This window comes from Oncorhynchus gorbuscha, linkage group LG10 (genome assembly GCF_021184085.1).
Source record: "Oncorhynchus gorbuscha isolate QuinsamMale2020 ecotype Even-year linkage group LG10, OgorEven_v1.0, whole genome shotgun sequence".
NCBI lineage: Eukaryota > Metazoa > Chordata > Actinopteri > Salmoniformes > Salmonidae > Oncorhynchus > Oncorhynchus gorbuscha.
In genome coordinates, this window is record NC_060182.1 from 81,839,653 (window position 1) to 81,864,849 (window position 25,197).

General features: G+C 40.5%; 3 protein-coding genes across 3 annotated transcripts; all 3 read right to left on the minus strand.

Moving 5' to 3' along the window:
* Positions 1–1,589: 1,589 nt before the first annotated feature.
* Positions 1,590–6,291, minus strand: sptssa (serine palmitoyltransferase, small subunit A). Its single transcript, XM_046367238.1, has 2 exons — positions 6,104–6,291; positions 1,590–2,454 (listed from the first exon to the last, which is right to left on the minus strand). Exons 1-2 carry the CDS (start codon positions 6,204–6,206, stop codon positions 2,351–2,353), a joined length of 207 nt encoding a protein of 68 aa, XP_046223194.1. The 5' UTR covers positions 6,207–6,291; the 3' UTR covers positions 1,590–2,350.
* A 432-nt stretch (positions 6,292–6,723) lies between these two features.
* Positions 6,724–16,257, minus strand: LOC124045323 (E2F-associated phosphoprotein-like). Its single transcript, XM_046364624.1, has 6 exons — positions 16,087–16,257; positions 15,508–15,695; positions 15,206–15,310; positions 14,885–15,002; positions 7,476–7,601; positions 6,724–7,365 (listed from the first exon to the last, which is right to left on the minus strand). The coding sequence occupies exons 1-6, from the start codon at positions 16,155–16,157 to the stop codon at positions 7,077–7,079; spliced, it is 897 nt and encodes a 298-aa protein (XP_046220580.1). The 5' UTR covers positions 16,158–16,257; the 3' UTR covers positions 6,724–7,076.
* A 229-nt stretch (positions 16,258–16,486) lies between these two features.
* Positions 16,487–24,214, minus strand: snx6 (sorting nexin 6). Its single transcript, XM_046367239.1, has 14 exons — positions 24,113–24,214; positions 23,895–23,945; positions 22,950–23,054; positions 21,083–21,193; positions 20,656–20,777; positions 20,303–20,426; positions 20,004–20,099; positions 19,616–19,721; positions 18,756–18,831; positions 18,617–18,656; positions 18,338–18,424; positions 17,960–18,119; positions 17,676–17,761; positions 16,487–17,582 (listed from the first exon to the last, which is right to left on the minus strand). The coding sequence occupies exons 1-14, from the start codon at positions 24,116–24,118 to the stop codon at positions 17,529–17,531; spliced, it is 1,224 nt and encodes a 407-aa protein (XP_046223195.1). The 5' UTR covers positions 24,119–24,214; the 3' UTR covers positions 16,487–17,528.
* Positions 24,215–25,197: the final 983 nt, after the last annotated feature.

Consider the following 25,197-nt stretch of genomic DNA (forward strand, 5'->3'; position numbering starts at 1 on the left):
ATGTAGATAATAAACACATATACGATTGACAGACAGGCCAACAGGTCCCCTAAATGTTTCTGAGCAGACAGAAAGAATACTGTATGTGATTTGAGAAATGCATGCCTAGCCTACGTGAGACTACCCACTGCAGAGAATAACAAGTCCTGCTTTATAAACTTGATTTGGCAAGCTGGTACCTTTTACTGGGTGTTGTGTCACCAAGTATTAAACAGTGAAATATTTTCAAAAGATATATTAACTTCATTTGTCCTCATTGTAGACCTATGGAAGGAATATAGATTTAGGTCTTAGTTTGTCTCTCAGATTTCATGTGATAAACAGTCAACAAGCAAAATAAAGTGGAGGAAACATCCAACAGATAACTGATAACAGAATGAATGGAGCATAGGACATCTGGCACTTAGAATAGAATATTTTGTACATATCCATAGCCTACTGTAGCCTACATGACTAAAACAGTCTGAGCACAACCTTATAGGATACATACACACTTTAAGACTCTGGCCAAGAATTGAAAGTTGAAAGCAAGTCAGGATGGATTGTTCTGAGAAGGAACTGAACAGGGTTGTGCCAAGTAGGGCACACCATAGCAAAACGTTTCACAACAGAACATAAAAAGCTGTGTTCTTATTGTACAAGTTCAGGCAGTAGCTCTCGGTTTCGAAATAGTTTTCTCCCTATACTGAACACGACCCAAGAGAGTGATGTGAAGGGTGAACAGGTTTTGTTTTCCACATTCTCCCTCCCTCACCAACAGCTGAACTGTTGCTTCAGCTCACAGGGAGCTTAATTCTAGTTGCAACGCTGGCGGGCTGAGCACTTTATTTACACTAGACCTGAGAGGAGCAGTACAAACTCCAAGCAAACGGGCAGAGTGTGTACGTGAGAACATCATCACCCCCAAGCTTAAAAAGTAACCAGCTGCTATTTTAATTTCGAGCCTGTGCCAGTGTGTTGAATTTGGCCATTGGTTATTCCTTATTACAGCCACTCCCACCGACCTTTTGATTGACAACTGAGTGGCAAGCTAGGCATGAGGAAATATTTTAAATACAGTTGTGTCATTGCCTTCACATCATTCATGATGTTATCTTTCACACAAACCAGATAAGATTTTTATGTGACACAGCACTAAATCTTTATTTAAACAATATATTGACTTTTAAGATGAAGATCACTTTAATGGTCAATTCCACACATGGACTAACTGAAATTTGACTTCCCCTTTTAACCCCTCCAAAAGACACACATACATGTTTTGGAGAGGTCCGGGGGGGCTGCCACACTGGGAGCTGTTGTTGTTGTGGGGGGGTTAAGTGCCTTACTCAAGGGCACAACAGCAGTCAATGGCATCTAGGATTATATATCAGCAACCCTTTGGTTGCCAGCTCACTTCCCTTCCAATGTTTCCCGTCCGGTTGCTGGCTTGCCTCTCTAACCGCAAAGCTACCTTCCGCCCTTACCACCTGCTTCTTCCAAAGCAGAGTAACAAGTACTGTATTCCATTTCTTAGGATGTCAATTAACTATACTCATTTCTTACTCAAGACCTTTCTAGATGTACAGGAAATGGCAAAACAATTTCGATCCTCAAAATTCTCCACACGAAAGAGATTTATTTTAGAGCATGTATCAACAGCAATGACACATCAGAAACATTAATGTTTAAAATTAAAATAAATGTTTGAGATTTAGAATAGAGACATTTGGTCATTTTTGTTACATATATTAAAGAAAAGATAATGTCACAGTTAGCTTCAGCAATGCCCCTAAAATGTGGCTTTCCATCCTGAGACTGCTCAGTTAGTTTCATAACAAATATAACATTTTTGCTAACCAACATATCAAATCTAAAGTTTTACAGATATGTATACAATCTCATACAATCGTATATACGAATATGTGATAAAATATGCCACCCCGGGAAAAAAAATTTGAATCACAATTGCAGGAAGGATTTAGAATGTCATAAAAAGCGATTTATAAAAAGGTACAGTGAATAATAACTGTGTATATCTGTGCAATAGGAAACAACAAAACCGTTACATTTGCTGTGCAAACTGCAAAGCAACTCAGTAAGACAACAATGGTTTAATGTCCTAGAACATCAGACGTGCCAGTGGACTCCTCTCTGTACACCCCCCCCCCCCGGCCAAGAACACTGTTCATGTTTCCATGATGACAAGCACAGAAAAAAATAGTTCCCGGAAATGGAATGAGATCCTCGTTCTCTCTCTCCCCGTCTGTCCTCCAGGTCTAGGTGACAGCTATAGAATTAAAATGAGAATTCATTCTAATTCCATGGTGATAGCAGTCACAGGCACACCCAGGCTTGGGTACAACTCGTGTCATTGAACCATCTCAAAGTACTGTAGTATGGCCATGATGTGCTGAGGCATGAACACGTAGCCAGTGTACACAGCCATCCCTGCTACAGATATCAGGATGGAGTCTGAGAGAGAGGTTAAGGAAATGTACCAATACTTATAACTATTATTGACTAGGGCTGCATTCCAAACCCCTCAAATTAAGTGGACCACTCTTGCCTGGAAATGTGTCACTTGTTCGTTCCATGGTTGTTTTTTCAGTCATCATGTAACCACCGGTAGCTGTTGTGTGTGCTTTATATGTGCTACAGTCAATTATGATTGCATTTCATATCTTGGCTAGAAGACAACGCATCCGAAGACATGGAATACTAGCTATCCGACTATATCAGGTATATTGGAAATAACAATGTATAAGTGTGATGTCAGGGACAGTTCTATGGGCAAGCTAACGTTTCCATAAGCCAACCAAACAAAAAAAATGACTTTTATGATACGTGTTTGAGCCGTCATGTGCATTAGTAGCACAATTTCTAACTTATTTACATTTGTTTGTACTTACACTTATGTTGACTTCTCCATATTAATGTTGGTTTTAAGGTTTGGCTGACTTTTCTTAGCAGATGTACAATCATCGCAAATTGAATTATGGGGCATTTCAGGCCCCGGAGTGAACATAATTGTACACTCGCAAACTCAATCAAAAATTAGGGCTGAGGGGCTTATGTTGCCAACTTCCCTTGCTTGGCCAATCATTTGGACCGACGACAAAGATGGCCACGGGGTTCCCCAAAGGGCGTAAGGTGAGGGTAAGTGGAGGAGGGTGTCTTTTATGTGTTTGAAACGCAGCCTAGACCTTTAGTAAAACACAGCAAGCCACAGGTAAGCTAAATATGGTACAACTTGCTAATATTGTGTTGCACCTCCTTCTGCCCTCAGAACAGCCTCAATTCGTTGGGGCATGGACTCTACAAGGTGTTGAAAGTGTTCCACAGGGATGCTGGTCCATGTTGACTCCAATGCGTCCTACAGTTGTGCCAAGTTGACTGGATGTCCTTTGGGTGGTGGATGATTCTTGTTACATACGGGAAACTGTTTAGAGTGAAAAACCCAGCAGTGTTGCAGTTCTTGACACACTCAAACTGGTGCAATATACCCTGTTCAAAGGCATGCTTGTCTTGCCCATTCACCCTCTGAATGGCACTCATACACAATCCATGTCTCAATTGTCTCAGGGCTTAAAAATCCTTATTTAACCTGTCTCCTCCCCTTCATCTACACTGAGTGAAGTGGATTTTCAGCATCTCCATGTGAAATGATCAGATTTATATTTATTATTTAACTAGGCAAGTCAGTTAAGAACAAATTATTATTTACAATGACGGCCAAACCCTAACCCGGAAGACGCTGGGCCAATTGTGCACCGCCCTATGGGACTCCCAATCACAGCCGGTTGTGATACAGCCTGGAATCGAATCAGGGTCTGTAGTGACACCTCTAGCACTGAGATGCAGTGCCTTAGACCGCTGCACCACTCGGGAGCCCCAAATATGCCTGGCAAATATTCTTATACTTGCCGGTGTAACCTAAACATTATCTCAATTTGATATGGTGCTCGTGTATTAATGCTCATGTTTTCATTCCTATTCTGCTACAAATAAGTCATGTTTTGGTAATGGTGAAAAAAGCACATGGCTAGCTTCAGTCGCCTGTAATCACTAGTTATTACTTCTAACCCAAAAACATTTTGGGGGAGATTTTAATAAGACTACAATGTAGTTTGGTTTATTGTTTGAACAGTCACTTAGATTATATTTGCTTATCGATGCAAAATAGGGTACTTTGACCCATAGCCTATAGATCAAGCTTCATTGCCTACACAACACTGCCCCCACGGCTATGGAAGGGACGAAACAGTGTGTTCCAATTTTCATGTGGCACGGAAGTACTCGACTGTCGGAGCTCATTACAAGGAGCCGCCCCTTTTGTGAGGACAAATACATTGCGACACTGTGCTATGCTCCGTCGGCTCCGTTTGTGTTTTCTGTTTAGACCCCTATAGGCGGATGCTGTGCATTGAGACACAGCCTAAGCAACAACAAAAAACATACATACATACCTCTAGTTTAAACCGACGGATTTTGATGGGGATTTTTTGATTACATTTCTTAGATTTGGTGCATCAATGGATTTAAGGATTAACAAGCAACATCAATAAGGGATCATAGATTTCATCTGGATTCACCTGGTTAGTCTTTCATGGAAAGAGCAAGTGTTCCTAATGTTTTGTACACTCAGTGTACATTTCCTTTTAGTCTTACAACTAGGACCAATACAAATGGGTAGGCACTGGCAGGCTACTGTATAATTCTTCAGTCATCAGATCATTTACTAGTGTGATGTCATCACACATTTTTGGATATAGTCATATCTTGCCTTAAAGAAATGTATACCAGTTTCCAACTTACTTGATATAACTAAGTCTACACACAGATAGAACACTGACACCGATATTTCACGGGATATATAAGTGTGAAGCATCTGGTTGACGTTTCCACTCACTACCAAATATGCCGAGAGGAAGCCCAATGGCCGGTGTCGTCCCGAAAAGCTCCCCCCTGCCAGAATTCCACCCCCCTTCGCGTAAACTCGTACGCACTCAATTATTCATTGCTGCAACTTGCTTGCTAGTTGAGATTTCTGTTCAAGCTGCGTTTCATTCGATTTTTTATGTCAGTTTGATCACAGGGAGGCACTAGTAATGTCTGCAGTTTTCAGTTTGGCTATTTGTTTCAAGTGTATTAGTATATAAATAAATCTCTTTGCCAAAATTCATCATCTCTCCCATGTTTTATTCGACTAGTAGTTGTTCTGAAATGTTTATTGCTTGCCTACATTTGACTCCCTCCTCTGTGTTTAATATAACACACATACATTAATTATTAATTTCAGTTGCCTGTCCTGATGTGAAGTTTGTTCGATTGGTCTATAGAAAGTTTTGGACTCTGATGTGTGCCACACAAAGTACTTGACTCTAGCCACAAAATGAAGGAAATTAGAAAAGGGGGTGGGGGGATTTCGGCAAGGCTACGAAATCCCCCCCCTTCTAATTTCCTTTAGCCACAAAATTAAGGAAATTTGAAGGGGGGATTTCCCTTAATTTTGTGGCTTGAGTCAAATAATTTCTGTAACACACTACTGGTTATTGCACACGCGCACTTCAGCCGTTCCATAAAGAAAATATGTAAATACATGCAAATAACTCCTTGGTTGTTTTGCCTACTATGATTAATTTGTTGATATTGGAAACGACAAGCTGCGGTCTATCGTGGGTTAGTTATAAAAAAATCTTTGGTCAACACATTCACTTCTTATGCCAGATAAACCAAATTGAATTAATATTTGAAATACAGATGGAGACCAGAGTTCCACATTTCGCGAGAGTTGCGTAAACACGCTTTTTACAGGTGCGACAAGGCCCTACTACCTGGCTGTAAAAAAATCGACCAATTTCAACACACTACACTGTCCTAGCAGCAGTAATTGTCCATCAGCAGTAATTGTTTATTACTTTGTAACGACTCGAAATTATAGTGCAACGTGTAGCCGACTAAACGCTAAGATTTACCATACTAGTCCCCGCTCAACTACATTGCAAAACATTGAGTTCAGTCGACTACGTAAGGTAATGAACTACAACACCGTGCCGATCTCAAGCTAAGATACCCAAGTAGACGAGTTATTTTCGAACCATTCTCGACCCAAAAAGGATACTGAAGATTGCTCTCTCCCAAGGTTCCAACATGTATAAAGCCGTGACGAGAATATACTGGTAATACAACCAGGAGATTTTCTTCCAGACATCTTCAAACGCCATAACTTTACGTCGTATTCTCTCTTCTTTTTAATGATCGCCGATTAGTTCCTGGTGACAATGACGTTTAATCACACGTTTTTCTTTGTCAACCAATCACGAATTCCATGAAAAACGACGCGTAAAGGGGAGTTCCCACTTTCTTTCCTGTACTGACTCCTCGGATTTCAAAAGAAAAGCTTATTCTATAAAATACACTGCTACCAAACAGATGGAGATGGAAAGTACAATCCTTGGTGCTAATTTAAGCCCACTGGGGACCAGTAATGTCCCCATGCGGTGGCCCCTTCATATTTGGTCCCTCCTTGCTTCTGGATAAAACTTTTAGGATAAATCTGAACCAAATCTCTTTCTGCCAAATCATATGCTACAACTAAGATCTAGTTTACATGATTCAAGGACATTGGGTTGAAATATTCCCTTTACATTTTTGCTCATTGCAATAAACTCAAATGTATGTTTTGTTTTCTTATTATTTCTAGTAATACAATCAGAGGAAAGTTCTGTAAGAGAGTTTAGCTACAAAATATTAAAAACATTTTATTTTGATATGTACTAATGACCAAATATCTGTGGTAGCCAGGTCCAACTTCAGAAAAACAAAATAAGTAGATTTGTTGCACACGCACACAAAAAATATATATATATATATATATATACCAAGAAAAATACAATAAATACCATAGGGGTAAACTTAATATAACGGAGGACAGTGGCTGTACAGCATACCTTTACAAAATACACACCTGTCTTATAACAGAAAAATATGTTGGCATGTGCATTCAGGCAATTATAACACAAAAATATGTTGGCATGTGCTTTCAGGTAACAAATGTTTTAACAGAGACATCAAAGGTCACAGCAACAGTCATTTTAGCAGTGGCTGGCGAGGATGTTAAAAAAGTGGTAGACCTCGTCCTTATCGAGCACTGCCACCTCAGTGGAGCACTCTGTGCACTGGACAGGATGGTAGACCTCTCCACCCACCACCACTACTGAATCGGTGGCTTCAATTGCCGTTGTTGGCTCTGGTTGACGCCCTTTCCTCTTTCTGTTCCTCAGGTTGTTCTCTTTGAGTGTTTTGCACCGTAAAATCTCCTCTTTGTTTACTGTGCAGTTCATGACAAACATGGCTCTGTATTGGGTCCTGTATTTGTCATGCCTGTGGACAAAAAAAAACAAGCGGTCAACTCAGATAAATTACATTTTTCTTCTATTTCGATTAAAGACAATATTCACGGCCAAATTAATCTACAAGTCTTAATTTTTTACCTTTGGCAGTCGAGGCACAGCATGGTCATGCATGCTGGGCAGTTAAGGACAGCATCACTGCTTGGAAGCCCCTGGGACTGCCCTCTTCTGTTCTGTGAAGATGGCAATCTTCTCTTTTCATTGTACCTGATCAAACAGGAACATAATTGACATCTGTGACCAAAACCAACCCTACTCATGAACTAAAAAGCACATTCAAAGGAGATTCCCCAAGCATGCTTTCCTAATCTGGGTTCAGGAAACCGACCCTAAATATTTAGATGTTCTTTAAACCTTCACCTGGTTATTTTTTTAATTTTTTTATGTCACATGCACAAGTACAGTGAAATGACTCTCTTGCAAACTCAAAGCCCAATAATTCAATAATCAAAAATGTTTTACTAGAAAACAAAAACAAAAGAAAAACAAGAAATGCACAATAAAGTAAGCAAGCATACTATATAGGGTTGCAAAGGGTTAGAATTTTTCCAGAAATGTTCCATGCTTAAATTCATCAAAAAAAGTCAGCTTATAACAGTGAACCCTCTGCATGCACAGTGCATTCTTCCATCACGTGTACAGCTGATTCTCAAGATCTTGCACACTAATAAAATGCTATTGAGCCCACACTACTACACTGTCTGAGCCAAGGACTACATGCTTTCTGGTTTTGATTACAATACTGGGTGGGGTGAATATATTTTATATGACATACATTATTTTTTGTTAACTAGTAAATAGTAGCCTACAGCAAAGTGTGTGTAAATCATTTCTAACTTGTTAACAATTTATGCTAGTTTGTTTTTGCTACCATGTGGGTATTAGCTTGCTTGAGCCTGCTAACTGAGGAGTGTTAATTCACCCGTTTCCATACATGATTCATTTTAAAACATTTATCCAAAGGAGTTGTTTAATCTAACTGCTTAACTATTTATCTGTACATGGAACTGTATTTGTTTAAAAAAAACAAATTTCTTTCTAATCTTTAGTAATGTAGAATGAAAAGCTGTGTACATTTGCAACTACTGTGCCAAATCATATGTGAAGAATGCAACAAAGATGCAGAATTATCTGGCCAAGTGCAAAAAGTTCCCTCAGCGCTCACAACAAGAAACATCGGACAAAAGTCCCTCTACTTCTATTCAAGGTGAAAATGATTAATCAGACACCTTATCGATAGCAACAGCTCATGGTCCTCCTGGAATCAGAAGATTTTTTTGACTCAATGGAGGAACATAGAGAAATGCTGTTGAATATCTTACATACAAAGCTCGGGCAACTGCTTCACCTCTGATGCTCACAGGCAATGTGTATTGGAAAAGATTTCTGAATGTTCTTTGCCCAGCATACACCCATCCAACCAGACATGCTTTATCTACTCATTTGCTGGACGCAGACTTCAACAAGAGTTCAAGTGAAGGTCAAGCAAATCAGAGAAAGCAGACTGTATTGCAATCATCCCTGATGGTTGGTCGAATGTTCGTGGGCAAGGAATAATTAACTATATAATCTCCACCCCTCAACCAGTATTCCACAAGAGCACAGACACAAGGGACAACAGACACACGGGCCCTACATTGCAGATGAGCTGAAGGCAGTCATCAATGGCCTTGGACCACAGAAGGTACTGGTGACAGACAATGCTGTGAACATGAAGGCTGCTTGGTCTAAAGAGGAGGAGTCCTACCCTCACATCACACCCATTGGCTGTGCTGCTCATGCTTTGAATCTGCTCCTCAAGGACATCATGGATACACTCTACAAGTGAGCCAAGGAAATGGTTGGGTATGTGAAGGGTCATCAAGTTATAGCAGCAATCTACCTCACTAAGCAAAGTGAGAAGAATAAGAGCACCACATTGAAGCTGCCCAGCAACACCTGTTAGGGTGGTGTTGTCATCATGTTTGACAGTCTCCTGGAGGGGAAGGAGTCTCTCCAATAAATGGCCACATCAGTCTGCCGATATGACCAGCCCCATCAAGAGGATCCTCCTGGATGATGCATTTTGGGAGAGAGTGGTAAGCAGCCTGAAACCTATAGCAGTAGCCATTGCACGGATTGAGGGAGACAATGCCATCCTGACTGATGAAGAAATCTGTACTGCCCTTCCTACTTCACTGTTGCTCCAAGCAGAGAAAACTGCAGTTCTGAAATACATGAAAAAGCGAGAAGACTTCTGCCTGAAGCCCATACACGCCACAGCGTACGTGTTGGACCCCAAGTATGCAGGCAAGAGCATCCTGTCTGGTACAGAGATCAACAAGGCCTATAGTGTCATCACTACCGTGTCTTGCCACCTTGGCCTGGATAAAGGCAAGGTTCTTGGCAGTCTGGCGAAGTACACTTCCAAGCAAGGGCTTTGGGATGGAGATGCAATATGGCAGTCGTGACAACATATCTCATCAGCCACCTGGTGGAAGGGACTTTGTGGATCCGAGGCTCTTTCCCCTGTTGCCTCCATCCTCCTCCAAATCCCACAATCATCGGCCGACTCAGAGCGCAACTGGTCCTTGTTTGGGAAGACACACACCAAAGCACGCAACAGGCTGACCAATACAAGGGTTGAAAAGTTGGTGACCACCCAGGCAAATTTGAGGCTTTTTGAGCCTGACAACGAGCCATCCTCAACAAGGTTGGAAAGTGACAGTGAAGATGAGGCCTCATGTGCAACCCTAACCCAAATACAGGAAATATATAGTATGCTCAGTTCCAATACCATATTTACATGTGCAGGGATACTGGAGTGATGGAGGTAAATATGTATAGGGGTAAGGTGACTAGGCAAAAGGATATAAGATAAACAGAGTAGCAGCAGCTTGCATGTACAGAGTCAGTATACATGTGTGTTTAAAAAAAAGTTTTTTTCCCACACATTTATTTAACCAGGTAGGCTAGTTGAGAACAAGTTCTCATTTACAACTGCGACCTGGCCAAGATAAAGTAAAGCAGTGTGACAAACAACAACACAGAGTTAAACATGGAATAACAAATATACAGTCAATAACACAATAGAAAAAGTCTTTATACAGTGTGTGCAAATGAGGTAAGGCAATAAATGGGCCATAGTGGTGAAAAAATTACAATTTAGCAATTAAACACAAGTGAAAGATGTGCAGAAGATGAATGTGCAAGTAGAGATACTGGGGTGCAAAGGAGCAAAAAATAAAATAACAGTATGGGGGATGAGGTAGTTGGATGGGCTTTTTACAGATAGGCTATGCACAGGTGCAATGATCTGTGAGCTGCTCTGACAGCTGGTGCCTAAAGTTAGTGAGGGAGATATGAGTCTCCAGCTTCACTGATTTTTGCAATTCGTTCCAGTCATTGGCAGCAGAGAACTTGAAGGAAAGACAGCCAAAAGGAGGAATTGGCTTTGGGGGTGACGAATGAAATATACCTGCTGGAGCGCCTGCTACAGGTGGGTGCTGCTATGGTGACCAGTGAGCTGAGATAAGGCTTTACCGAGCAAAGACTTAGATGACCTGGAGCCAGTGGGTTTGTCGATGAATATGAAGCGAGGGCCAGCCAACTAGACCATACAGGTCGCAGTGGTGGGTAGTATATGGAGCTTTTGTGACAAAAAGGATGGAACTGTGATAAACTGCATCCAATTTGCTGAGTAGAGCGTTGGGAGGCTATTTTGTAAATGACATCGCCAAAGTCAAGGATCGGCAGGATAGTCAGTTTGCGATGGTATGTTTGGTAGCGTGAGTGAAGGATGCTTTCTTGCAAAATAGGAAACCAATACTAGATTTAATTTTGGATTGGAGATGCTTAATGTGAGTCTGGAAGGAGAGTTTACAGTCTAACCAAACACTTAGGTATTTGTAGTTGTCCACATATTCCTAGTCAGAACCATCCAGAGTAGTGATGCTGAACGGGCGGGCAGGTGCGGGCAGCGATCGGTTAAAGAGCATGCATTTAGTTTTACCAGAATTTAAGAGCAGTTGGAGGCCACAGAAGGAGAGTTGTATGGCATTGAAGCTCATCTAGAGGTTAGTTAACAGTGTCCAAAGAAGGGCCAGAAGTATACAGAATGGTGTTGTCTGCGTAGAGGTAGATCAGAGAATCACCAGCAACAAGATACATCATTGATGTGAACCGAGAAAAGAGTCGCCCCGATAATTGAACCCTGTGGCACCCCCATAGAGACTGCCAGAGATCCGGACAACAGGCCCCCGGATTTGACAGACTGAACTCTGTCTGAGAAGTAGTTGGTGAACCAGGCGAAGCAGTCATTTGAGAAACCAAGGCTGTTGAGTCTGCCGATAAGAATGTGGTGATTGACAGAGTCGAAAAGTCTTTGCCAGGTCGATGAATACAGCTGCACAGTATTGTCTCTTAGCAACGGCGGTTATGATTAGAAGTCGACCGCTTATGATTTTTCAACGCCGATACCGATTATTGGAGGACCCCCCCAAAAAAAGAAGCCGATACCGATTAATCGGCCGATTTATATATAAAAAATGCCTTTGTAATAATGACAATTACAACAATACTGAATGAACACTTATTTGAACTTAATATAATACATCAATCAAATCAATTTAGCCTCAAATAAATAATGAAACATGTTCAATTTGATTTAAATAATGCAAAAACAAAGTGTTGGAGAAGAAAGTAAAAGTGCAATATGTGCCATGTAAGAAAGCTAACGTTTAAGTTCCTAGCTCAGAACATGAGAACATATGAAAGCTGGTGGTTCCTTTTAACATGAGTCTTCAATATTCCCAGGTAAGAAGTTTTAGGTTGTAGCTAATATAGGAATTATAGGACTATTTCTCTCTATACCATTTGTATTTCATTAACCTTTGACAATTGGATGTTCTTATAGGCATTTTAGTATTGCCAGTGTAACAGTATAGCTTCCGTCCCACTCCTCGCTCCTACCTGGGCTCGAACCAGGAACACAACGACAACAGCCACCCTCGAAGCAGCATTACTCATCGCTCCACAAAAGCCACGGCCCTTGCAGAGCAAGGGGAACAACCACTCCAAGTCTCAGAGCAAGTGACGTTTGAAATGCTATTAGCGCGCACCCCGCTAACTAGCTAGCCATTTCACATCGGTTACACAAGCCTCATCTCGGGAGTTGATAGGCTTGAAGTCATAAACAGCTGCTGGCAAACGCACAAAAGTGCTGTTTGAATTAATGCTCACGAGCCTGCTGCTGCCTACCAGCGCTCAGTCAGACTGCTCTATCAAATCATAGACTTAATTATAACATGATAACACACAGAAATACGAGCCTTATGTCATTAATATCTCAAAAACAAGACGTTTATTCTTTCAGTGAAATACGGAACCGTTCTGTACTTTATCTAACGGGTGGCATCCATAAGTCTAAATATTCCTGTTACATTGCACAACCTCCAGTTATGATATTGCTTAGGACCTTGAGCGTTGCTGAGATGCACCCATGATCAGCTCGGAAACCAGATTGTATAGCGGACAAGGTACGGTGGGATTCTAAATGGTCGGTGATCTGTTGGTTAACTTGGCTTTCAAAGACTTTAGAAAGGCAGGGTAGGATAGATATAGGTCTGTAGCAGTTTGGGTCTAGAGTGTCTCCCCCTTTGAAGAGTGGGATGACCACGGCAGCTTTCCAATCTTTGGGGATCTCAGACGATACGAAAGAGGTTGAACAGGCTAGTAATAGGGGTTGCAACAATTTCGGCTGATCATTTTTGAACGAGAGGGTCCAGATTGTCTAGCCCGGCTGATTTGTATGGGTCCAGATTTTGCAGCTCTTTCAGAACATCAGCTATCTGGATTTGGGTGAAGGAGAAATGGGGGAGGCTTGGGCAAGTTGCTGTGGGAGGTGCAGGGTTGTTGACCGCGGTAGGGGTAGCCAGGTGGAAAGCTTAGCCAGCTGTAGAAAAAGACATTGAAATTCTCAATTATCGTGGATTTATATTTGGTGACAGTGTTTCCTAGCCTCAGTGCAGTGGGCAATTGGGAGGAGGTGCTCTTATTCTCCATGGACTTTACAGTGTCCCATAACTTTTTGGAGTTAGTGCTACAGGATGCACATTTCTGTTTGAAAAAGCTAGCCTTTTCTTTCCTAACTGCCCGTGTATATTGTTTCCTAACTTCCCTGAAAAGTTGCATATCGCGGGTGCTATTCGATGCTAATGCAGTACGCTACAGGATGTTTTTGTGCTGGTCAAGGGCAGTCAGTTCTGGAGTGAACCAAGGTCTATATCTGTTCCTGTTTTTTTTTCTTTATGGAATGGGGCATGCTTATTTAAGATGGTAAGGAAATAATATTTAAAGAATAACCAGGCATCCTCTACTGAAAGGATGAGGTCAATGTTCTTCCAGGATACCCGGGCCAGGTCGATTAGAAAGAACTGCTCGCTGAAGTGTTTTAGGGGGATTTTGACAGTGATGATGGGTGGTCGTTTGACCGCAGACCCATTACGGACGCAGGCCAGGCGGAAGGCATGGCCAGCCATTGAGAAATGCTTATTGAAGTTTTCGATAATCATGGATTTATCGGTGGTGACCGTGTTACCTAGCCTCAGTGCAGTGGGCAGCTGGGAGGAGGTGCTCTTGTTCTCCATGGACTTCACAGTGTCCCAGAACTTTTTGGAGTTGGAGCTACAGGATGCAAACTTCTGCCTGAAGAAGCTGGCTTTAGCTTTCCTGACTGACTGCATGTATTGGTTCCTGACTTCCCTGAACAGTTGCATATCACAGGGACTATTCGATGCTATTGCAGTCCGCCACAGGATGTTTTTGTGCTGGTCGAGGGCAGTCAGGTCTGGAGTGAACCAAGGGCTGTATCTGTTCTTAGTTCTGCATTTTTTGAACGGAGCATGCTTATCTAAAATGGTGAGGAAGTTACTTTTAAAGAATGACCAGGCATCCTCAACTGACAGGATGAGGTCAATGTCCTTCCAGGATCCCCTGGCCAGGTCGATTAGAAAGGCCTGCTCACAGAAGTGTTTTAGGGAGCGTTTGACAGTGATGAGGGGTGGTCGTTTGACTGCGGCTCCGTGGCGGATACAGGCCACATCACCAGAGGAACAATGGAGGAGTAGGATAAGGGTACGGCTAACGGCTATAAGAACTGGTCGTCTAGTACGTTCGGAACAGAGAGTAAAAGGAGCAGGTTTCAGGGTGCAGTAGAATAGATTCAAGGCATAATGTACAGACAAAGGTGTGAGTGAGGATATGATGGAGTGAGTGTTTGTTGGACTGTGTGTGTGTGCCCTGTGAGTAGTGTGCAGAAACAGTGCAAATACTGAAATAAAGATACAAGGTAAACTCGGTCCGTGTAGATATTTTGTTAGCTATTTATCAGTCGTATTGCTTGGGGATAGAAGCTGGTCAAGAGCCTGTTGGTGTCAGACTTGATGCACTGGTACCTCTTACACACCAAAACACCTTTGTAACAGTTTGTTTTATGTGGATACATTGCTTACCTCTTCCTCTTGGCGTCCACCCATGCCTGATCCCGGTCATCCTCATCAGGGTCGTACAGTAGTTCATCGTTGGTGGGGATGGATCGTTGTTTCCTGCATCTCTTACCCAACGAACTACCTGCAGAAGAGGATCAAATTATTGTTTTTTATTGCAGTATCTGTACAACACAATAAGACTGTTGTGAACTTAAAAACATGCTGGATGGAGAATCTCCATTGAAATAGCTTTTTAGTCCAGGGCTAAACTTAATCTGCGTCCAGGAAACCGTCCCTCGGTGTCACAGAGTTTGGTTTATCAATGAATCCGAGCTACACACTTACTTGGAGCCGTTTCCTCCTCTTCTGAATCGGAGTCAAAATAAACATTGTCATAAAGCTCTGGCAACCCAGGTGTTGAAGCATTATCATTGGTACCCGAAGTCTCCCCTGGGATGGACAGATGGACACTCAATCAATGAGTACAGCGGTACAATGTTATTGAGATAAAATGGCCAACAAATTCAGTAAATGCAGCTGAAGTGTTATCACTATTCATAACAGAACGCTGTGCATAGGTAGGCATACTAATTGGACAAGTATCCCCCACAAAAAATAATAATAATAATGCTAGAAGGAAATTCCACCTGCTGATGCTGTAAGGGGCAACCATTTGCACTCCATAGTTTTAATGGTGGTGCTGAGCTCTGTCTCCATCTCTTTCTCAAACTCATCCCCACTGGAGGACTCACTCTCCCCAGTGAGGTATTCTCGGATGAGTTTCTTCTTCTGATTCGGTGTCCCGTTCAAGAGCACTTCCAGCTCATCCTCAGAGCTGGAAAAACAGCAACAACATAGGGATGTCTTGATGTACAGTTTTAAATTGGTCATATCCTGTTTGAACAACACTCACAACTTTTGCGCCCCAACAATAAAGTACTTATGGAGGACTGAGATCATCGATTTCAATTGGCACTTTTTTAAATGGAATTGACCCCAACCCTGCATCACAAATTTGTCCAAGTAGTCTTGCATTTTAAGGGCCTAAAAGCAAATCAAGGTAACATAATGTTAACACAATACCCAAACCATTAACATTGACACGTTAGCCTACCAGTAGATAGCATCACTAGCGACCATGCTTGCATTGAACCACCCACCAGCTTACGTTAAGTCTCCTAGCCATCTAGCCAAATGCCTACGCCAAAACATGTAACCATATTTACCTGTCTTCAGCTCTTTCTTCATCACTTGGCTCCTCTAGCTCATATGAATCATCCTCTACGTGTCTGTTCATTTGGTATTTTGAGAATTCTAACAATCTAACCAACTAAAACGGTTAAGAGGTAGCTAAAGATAAACAGAGGAAACGTTGAGACGCACGCCAGGATCTTGTAGCTTACTTCCGGTTTGCGCTTTTCAAAGTAAAAGTTCGGTGTGTGAGATAGTGAGATTCATCAGTAGAAACGAACTTGTTGAAGTAGCGGACAGTTTTCAATTCATTCGTGTAATGTCTGTTTCTTCCTTGTAATGACTGGAGTAAAAGGGAATTGCTCAAACACCCCCTTCTATTTATGAAATGCCCCCCCCCCCTAATACACTACACATTTCCAGGGTGAAAGAAGCCTATTTACAAGCGGTTTGAAAAGTGGCCATCTTTTTTTTTATTCAACCTTAATATGAACAGTTGATACCAAGTTTAATATGATATTGAAGGACATTTTCCATTGGCTTCCCCTGGCCTTTCTTCCATGTTTCTCAGGGTCATAAACGCTACAGAACTGAAAGGATTACAACTAGACAGATAAACAGCCTACTCAAAACATTGGATGAAATTATGTTCAGAATGGTTCTAAGGTAAATAGTATAATTTATTACTATTTTCATACATTTTTATCATAATTATCAGTATTACTGTTTGTTTCAGCACTTCTCCATCTACATAAATGGAAGCTTTGGTCACAGAGTGAAAAAAACATTCATATACAGAGCACTTTAAAGAAATCTGGGGGGAAACAAAAACAACCGTATCCATTTATGGTCTTTTTTTTTTTTACAATACTTGATAGGATTAATCTACATTAAGGCAAACATATTGAAGCATTACTTGTCTGGAATGAAAATTAACAGGATTTGTATAAAATAACAAAACAAAAGTATTAGTAAAGATCGTTTTGATCATTAGCAGTACAGTAAGAACTAATACAACATTTACAAGGCTTTTAGTGACAATACATTTTAATAATAGTAACAATCAGCTCATCTTGAACAAAGTAACTGAGCAGCATCACAGAAAAGTTTTACTGAAACTATTGCCCTCAACAATTACTCTAAGTAAAATAATAACAAATAATAAATCTGGACAGACATGATATAGATTGGGAGAAGATTCCCATCGAGAACGATGATTGTTAACAATTAAAAAGTTGACGTGATTAAACAAAGTTATAGATTCATGTGCTGTGTGGATTTTGCAGGTATTCCACACTTGCTTCCTCACGCTTTTAGTGGGAGTTGTGGAGGGAGTTTGGTGTCTCTGGTAGTAGTGATGACTACGAACAGGCATCCTGAAAACAAACTGACCCCAGATATGCTCTTTCTTCCATCTTCACAGTGAAGATCAGGCCAAAGCGGGGAAAGCCCTGTACAGTGAACCTTCAGCAAAGACCTAAGTGTCTCCTTTGAGGACTCCGAGACAGCTTTGCAATAATTGTAAATTACCCTGTGGAGAAAGAGAAAGAGGTTCAGCCTTTTACTAAGCACAGGCACCAGTTTAGGCTGTCTTAATAGACAAACATGTGTAATGCAAAATGACCTTAGCATGTTTGAGTTCCAGTTCAGCAAGTTCCACCAAGTTCTTTCTGAAGGCTGCTACTCGTCTTGTCTTGAAGTCTATGAGCTCTGTACTCCGGAATAAATAGAACGTTATCAGATTAACTTCTCTACAACCATGAATCTGGTTTAGCTTCTCTTATATGCAAAACCTGGGACTCTGATTTAATTTTCAATAGGGAGGAATCATTTTTGGAAAAGTATTAAATGTATTGTTAATACTCTTAAACAAGTATAAAAATATATAAATGCGAATGGATAAAGTACCTTGCTTTGCAGACTCTGAGATTTTCTCAAATTTCTGACAGCACACTTGTTGGCTGGTCTCTGCCTGAAGCACATCTTTGTTCTTTGCCCTGGCTCTGTCCAGAGCTTTGTTTGCGTTCTCGTAATCAACCAGGGCCCTCCCTCGTCTGTACAACAGATCCTTAAGAAAGAAACAGCAGATTCCATTTTGCACATTAATAATAATAAACACTACACTGTCTGATGAAAAATCCATTAATACCAACAAATGCAAACATATGGAAGTTGAGGAGACGTTTCTTCAGGAAATGCGCAGATACTACCTCTGATAACAGACCAGTGTATCTGATCATAATTGTTTGATGATTAAAAAAAGCAGGGTCAAGTTAGATATTATACCTTAGCAGCTTGCGACTCCCTGAGGTAATACTTAAGTAAGTCTGCAAGTTTCAGGTCCTCATCCGCAGCCACTCGAGCCTCTATTTTCTGTAGAGGAAGGACACCAACAGAAATGTGAGACTCATTTTGTCATTGATGTGAATCTGCATTGCAGCTGATAGATGAAGCTATTTGACATGTAGTGAATATAGGCCTAGTTATTAACTTCAGTGAACATTGCTAGTACACAACAATTGTGTGATACATAGAATCAAAAGACCAGGCAAAAGAAAAACATACCCGTGTTTTCTCAAACAGTTCAGAGACTTTCAAGAAAAATCTGGAAAACAGTGGGTTGCATTTGAGTTACAGTTGGATCAAAGCTTTTTGGCAGCAAACAATATATGGGGAGAAAAGGACAAATAATTTAGTTCCATACTTGCACACATCTGTGGAGTCCTGGGTTCCTAAAGTGTACAGTGTGGAGGCAATTCTATTGATATCATCTGCAGCACCTGCAAAATAAGAACACAACTTTAGATTACATAACACCTAAACCCCCATACATATAAACACAGACGGTCTGTCAATCATGTACAAAATGCATTGAACAAAATGCAAGCATAGATCTTTTAGAAAATAATATCTGCAGCTGGACATTTTCAAATAAGCAGTGAGTCACTTTTCTAATATAGTATCACGTTTTAATGTTGTGGAAATTAAGTATATTACAATACATAAACGTTCTTACCGAACTTTAAGACATGACAGATGTACTGTCTGATCCATGGGAATGACAGACGACTATATTTATGAAATTTGTATCCTGAAGCTTTGTCAAACTTTTCATTCGCGAAACTAAAGACATGGCTCTTACCTGGGATATATACAAGATATTGTCCTCATCATTTAATTTTTTTTTTTATTTTTACAAATGGAACATGACAAAGTTTCGAAATGAGTCGGCTGTCATCCCCAATACTTTAAGACTGACCCAACTACAAATAAACATACAACTTACCCATTTCCATATTTGTCAGCAAATTAATATAAAACAAAAAAATAGACGTAAAATACAACGTACAGCACATGGACAAACAGACAGACTGGTTTCCACAAACATTAAAACATAATACCAAAGTGACTCAGTCCCACTCACAGTTCACAAAAAAAAATGCATTTCAACACTTTCAATTGGAATTACTCAAATCAATCTCATTCTCAGTAACTGATTAAAATCCATGTATATAGCAAAAAGCTTACCTAGCACGTGGAGATTATGCGACAGAGGAGACTTACTTTTGTGAGACCTGATCATTCTATCAGATTTGGCGGAGGCATCTTTGACACGATTATGGTACTCTAAAAGGAATGTCTTCTCATGCTCAAAGAAATCATCTACATCCTGAAATCCAAAAGACAATCACATCAAACTTTATACAAGTAATAACTGTTAGAAATAATACAAATCGGAAGAAATGCATTTGTCAAATTTGTTTACACAAATGTGAGCACCATTCATGATACGAACAATGTTTTTTAAACATTGCTTAAGTCGTGAAATGCTTATGTTGTGCCTTCATTATAATATACAACTCAAAGCAAGTTCAATACCCATTTGCTTGGCTGAATGGATTTACATAGAAGAGTGGACGAATGGTTTACATAGAAAAGCGAACCAACTCACCTTCACCCCTGCCACTAACACACCGTCTGCAGACTTCACCACATTCTTGAAGAAATCTTCCATCTTCTCCCTCTTGTTTTTGCCTCGTACACTTAGCTGTGAACAAAAGGTAAGGACAAAATGACAATGATAAAACTAAGACATGGTAAGGGAATGACATATTCTAATGTTTTCAGGCACATCCAACTAACCTTTTGAGTTATCTAAAGTTCATGAAAACGAGAGAGAGCTTGTCTAAGAACATCTCCACAGCAACAATCGTCTCCAAAATCCTAATTTGGTCATTATGACCCACTTACATCTTGGTTGTACTCTAAAAACACATGGAAGTTCAAGTCTTTCCTCAAGACAGGATGCGCAGCCACACGGCAAAGAAACACTTCATGCATCGCCACTGTCTTCTTGAAGATAGCCAAGTATTCTCTGAAACACACAGACATTGCCTAGATATTACCAATAGTATTCATAACACCAAATTATCCCAACCAAACCACTGTACTGAAACACAAAAACAATGTCAGAACAACATGGGTCATGTTCAGTTTGAACAAAATTGAAGAAAACACTAAAACAATGTAGTACTATCTGAACTTGTCAAATAAAAAACACAACGTGCCCTAATGAACCCGTCCATGAACTCTAAATCACTCACGCTTCAAGTTCCTGTTTCATTTTGGTGAACTCTTCCTTGGTCATGGAACCTTCACCTTCCCCTAGTTTCTGTAACTTCTCTCTGGAGGCATCAAAGTCAGGTCTTGGTGGGGCTGGGGGAATCTATGGGGAATCAACACTTGAATCAGTACAGTGTTTGAAATTGAACATCTTGCTAAGTTCATTACTGCATGGAACCAAGGAGTTTGAATAAGGGGATTGACAATTCATAATTACATTGTTTTACAAAACACTAAGTTTATGTACTTATCCTGAAAGCCAAAACATCCCAAAATGGCACCCTATTCCCTATATAGTGCACTACTTTATAGGGTGCCATTTGGGACTCATCCTATATAGTGCACTACTTTATAGGGTGCCATTTGGGACTCAACCACAGAGTATCTCTGATAGAGCTCAGTACTTACAATGTAGCCTGCATACTCCTCATTCTCCACAAAGGAGTCATGAAGCCAGATGAACTCCTCATGCTGCCGCACCACTGAAAACTCATTCTGCTTGAAGTTAGGAAGAGTGCTCTGGGAAACAAAACAGTAGAAATCAGATGTCACTAACAATGCTTTGTTTTTTTGCACTGAGCAAATCGCAGGTCTGCTGAGCACAAACTTGAACGTTGTGAAAATTCTGTGCAATTTCTGGCGCGTTTACTGTGAACAGAGGGTGTACCCGCTTTAAGTAACCGTTTTAACAGTGGCCAAGTAGGCTACTGTGGCTATTTGATCATAATATAGGCCTACCAGAGTGGCCTACCATCAAAACAATGGAGAAAAACACATCCCATAACATTTTTACATGGAAATAGCTCTTCTATCATTCAGCCTACAGTAGCAGCCAATGTGTGGTCTACAATACCTACAGTCCATGAGACTTTGAAAAAAAAACACATCTAAAAACATGCAGGGCTTGATATCAACCTATTTATCCACTTGTCCTTCAGACAAGGTGACTGAAAATGTGTTTCATGCAAGAAACCACTTTACAAAATAATATTCATTATTCCCATACAATTATTACAGAGAATCAGACAAAGTATAGTATGGACCTGAGCCATGCCTGTCAATGCTCCTACTCCAATGCACTCTGCCTACAAGAAAATCCCTTGCACAGATAGTTTTGCAAACTAAAATCTTGCATAGTTTGTTTTGTTTAGCTATATTACATTGAAAGTGGCTAATATTGCATTTATTCAATCATAGTTCCCACAGTAGAATGAGACAATGATAGTGTTAACTGAAGGGGAAAACTGTAGAAAGTTGAATCTTTTGCTTCTCATATTTCTTCTGCGCAGCAGTCCAAGGGGAATTAGTCACTAGTGGAACAAATTATACTGAAAATCATAGCCAAATAGAGTATGGCATATCTATGGCTCTTCTAAAAAATATCTTTCTGCCAATTAGAATGTGCAGCTCAATAAAAGGGGAAAGCCAGACGATCTGGATCAGAATGATCGGAAGTGTCAAGGCAACGGTTAACCCCCTTCAATCATGATTGAATTCCTTCCTTCATAAGCGTCCTTGCAACATGATAAAAGTTGCCGTAAAAACATAAACCCATTATGAGGTTACACTGAAAGTGTAAGGTAATGACTACTGGAATTCTCTCTGCATTGAAAATGAAGTGGAGTGGAATGTGATCATGCACAAACCTTAATTTCCATGACTTCAACAAAGCATATTTTAGGATTCAGAAGACAAAATTAATGTGGCGATAACACAACTGCTGGGGAGGAACATATTTGCAAGTCATGTGACATCTGTCTCAATTCAGACAGCCAGAGAAACGCACATTATTGCCAAGATTTTTATAACTAAACCAAGAGACCACAGCCTATCATTTCTAATGGGAACAAGCAAGATCCTATTGGTGCGTTCTAGCATGCATCTGCATGTTTCCGTTAGGGAACGCCTACTCTTTGCAGTGTGTGTGTGAAATAACCCCATTCGCCTTCGAACTCCTTCTAAACAATGCAATTTTTAAAAACTTTTGCAACGGGTAAAGTCTACATAACTTAGTGCACTCTGTTCATAACAGATTCCAGTTTTGGGAACAGAAAACTGAATTGAGATCAAATGTTTAATCGATGAGAAAATTATCAAAATGTAGTCCAAAATCCATCTCGTTCCATCTTCTCCCACTGCCGGCCAAGCGGATGCTTCACATTTATACATCCAGTGAAATATCTGTCTCATTGTTTTATCTGCGTTATTGCCATTTTATGTGCAAAGTGTCAGGGCAAACAGGAAGAAATATTGACAAATAGGCAAACACTCTTACCTTAGTATGGACAGTAAACTTAACCTTGTCCCGCTCACTTAATGCATCAGAAATGTCCACTTGGAGTGTTGCATCAGTTTGGAGGTCAACATTGACTGCCCTAGGCTGTAAAATATTGTAATAGATATTGTATTTAGTGACAAGCCAATTACAAAAATCACCATTCCCCACAACTAAAGCTGGCTTCATTCCACAGAAAGAGATGATAGATATAGCAAGACTCTACTGCTTGTTTTTCCCCTTTTGGGGGAGAGGGATATACCAAAATACAAATGAGAAGGTATGTGAATCTTTAAACTAATGTTGACAGCAGTCTTCCTCATTTGTTTGCCTACTAAGTAATGTTGTTGTTATCCAATTATACTAGCAAGCTAGCACAATATTGCTCAGCATTCTGAATGAATGAACAGAATGGCAATCATGCAATGCCTGCTAGTTACATAGCTAATGCTCCAACAGGACACAACAATTACATAACGGCTAGTTAGCTCTGTCAAATGATGGCTGTGCACTTCCTAGCTTAGCTTGCAAACTAGCCAGCAAAACAATAGCAGAAAGCTAATACATGTGCATAGTTAGATGGGTGTGCTACTAGTTAGCAATGGCAATATATATATATCTTATTTGAGAAGTTAAAATAAGGTTATGTATGTTCACAATTAACAAGAGGCCGCTACCTACTGGATTGTAACAGTTGCTGGCCAGCTAGGAAGTCAACTGACTTCTGATGTGGGCAAGCTGACTACTGTAGCTAACTTAGCCTAACGTTAGCTATTCAACCAATTTGACGTCAGTTGTCACCTGTCTAACAGCTGATCAGATCATGCAATAAGTAATTACTGCAGAATAACAATAAAGCAAATAGTTAATCTAGTTAACAGTTACGACCAGAGACAAATAAGATAAATATTTTTTTAAATCTAAGAAGAAAAAACCCCAACTTACTCCTCTGTCCTCCTCCGAGAGGAAATCGGGACCATCGTCCAGCCCTTCTTGCTAGGTAACGTTAAACAGAAGACGACGGCACAAGACAACATGCGTTAGCCACATTACCGTTTACATTACCGTAAGCATCGTTTACGAATGAATGTGTCTGTGTCAGATGACTGCACGCATAAAACAATAAGGTTAGCTAGCTAGAGTAAATTGTGACTAACACCTACCATCATGGCTGCTGCGGGTGGAGTAGTGAGGAAGTCGTGTGACGTCACGTGACGAGGCCGCAGTGGGGATGATAAAACGTGGAGCTTTCAATCCAAACCTCCAAGTGGGGCCAAGAGTAGCCACTTGACTGGTACTAATAGGCCCTTACAAATATTTTCACTCTTACAATTTCATCCCACCACATTCACAAAATAATTTTAAAGGTTTAAACATTGACTAGGCAGGTCTATAGATAGATCCAACTGAGTTATTGGACCTTTGGGGATTATATTTGCATTTGCTGAGCAGCACAGACCACAAATTTTGACCTTAGTTCATATCATATTTTTATTTATTTAACTAGGCAAGTCAGTTAAGAACAAATTCTTATTTACAATGACGACCTACCAAAAGGCAAAAGGCCTCCTGCGGGGACGGGGCCTGGGGTTAAAAAATATAAAAATAAATACAATATAAATATAGGACAAAACACACATCACAACAAGAGAGACAACACTACATAAAGACAGACCTAAGACAACAACATAACAATGCAGCAACACACGACAAAACAGCATGGTAGCAACACAACATGACAACAACATGGTAGCAACACAAAAACATGGTACAAACATTGGGCAAAGTCAACAGCACAAAGGTCAAGAAGGTAGAGACAACAATACATCACACAAAGCAGCCACAACTGTCAGTAAGAGTGTCCATGCCTGAGTCTTTGAATGAAGAGATGGAGATAAAACGGTCCAGTTTGAGTGTTTGTTCCAGTCGCTAGCTGCAGTGAACTGAAAGGAGGAGCGACCCAGGGATGTGTGTGCTTTGGGGACCTTTAACAGAATGTGACTGAAAGAACAGGTGTTGTATGTGGAGAATGAGGGCTGCCACAGTGCTTAACCCCCCTGAGTTAGTGATCATGTGATGTAGAATCTAAATAACCTATTGATTCAGAATCAACAGCAAAAGGTTTTCCATCATTCTTAGCATTTCATGACTTTTACCCTAATTAATTTGTGTTTTTGTGTGTGTACGCGTGCATATGTGTGCAATAGCTACCATAGCTACCATAGCTACATCAAAATCAATTAAACTA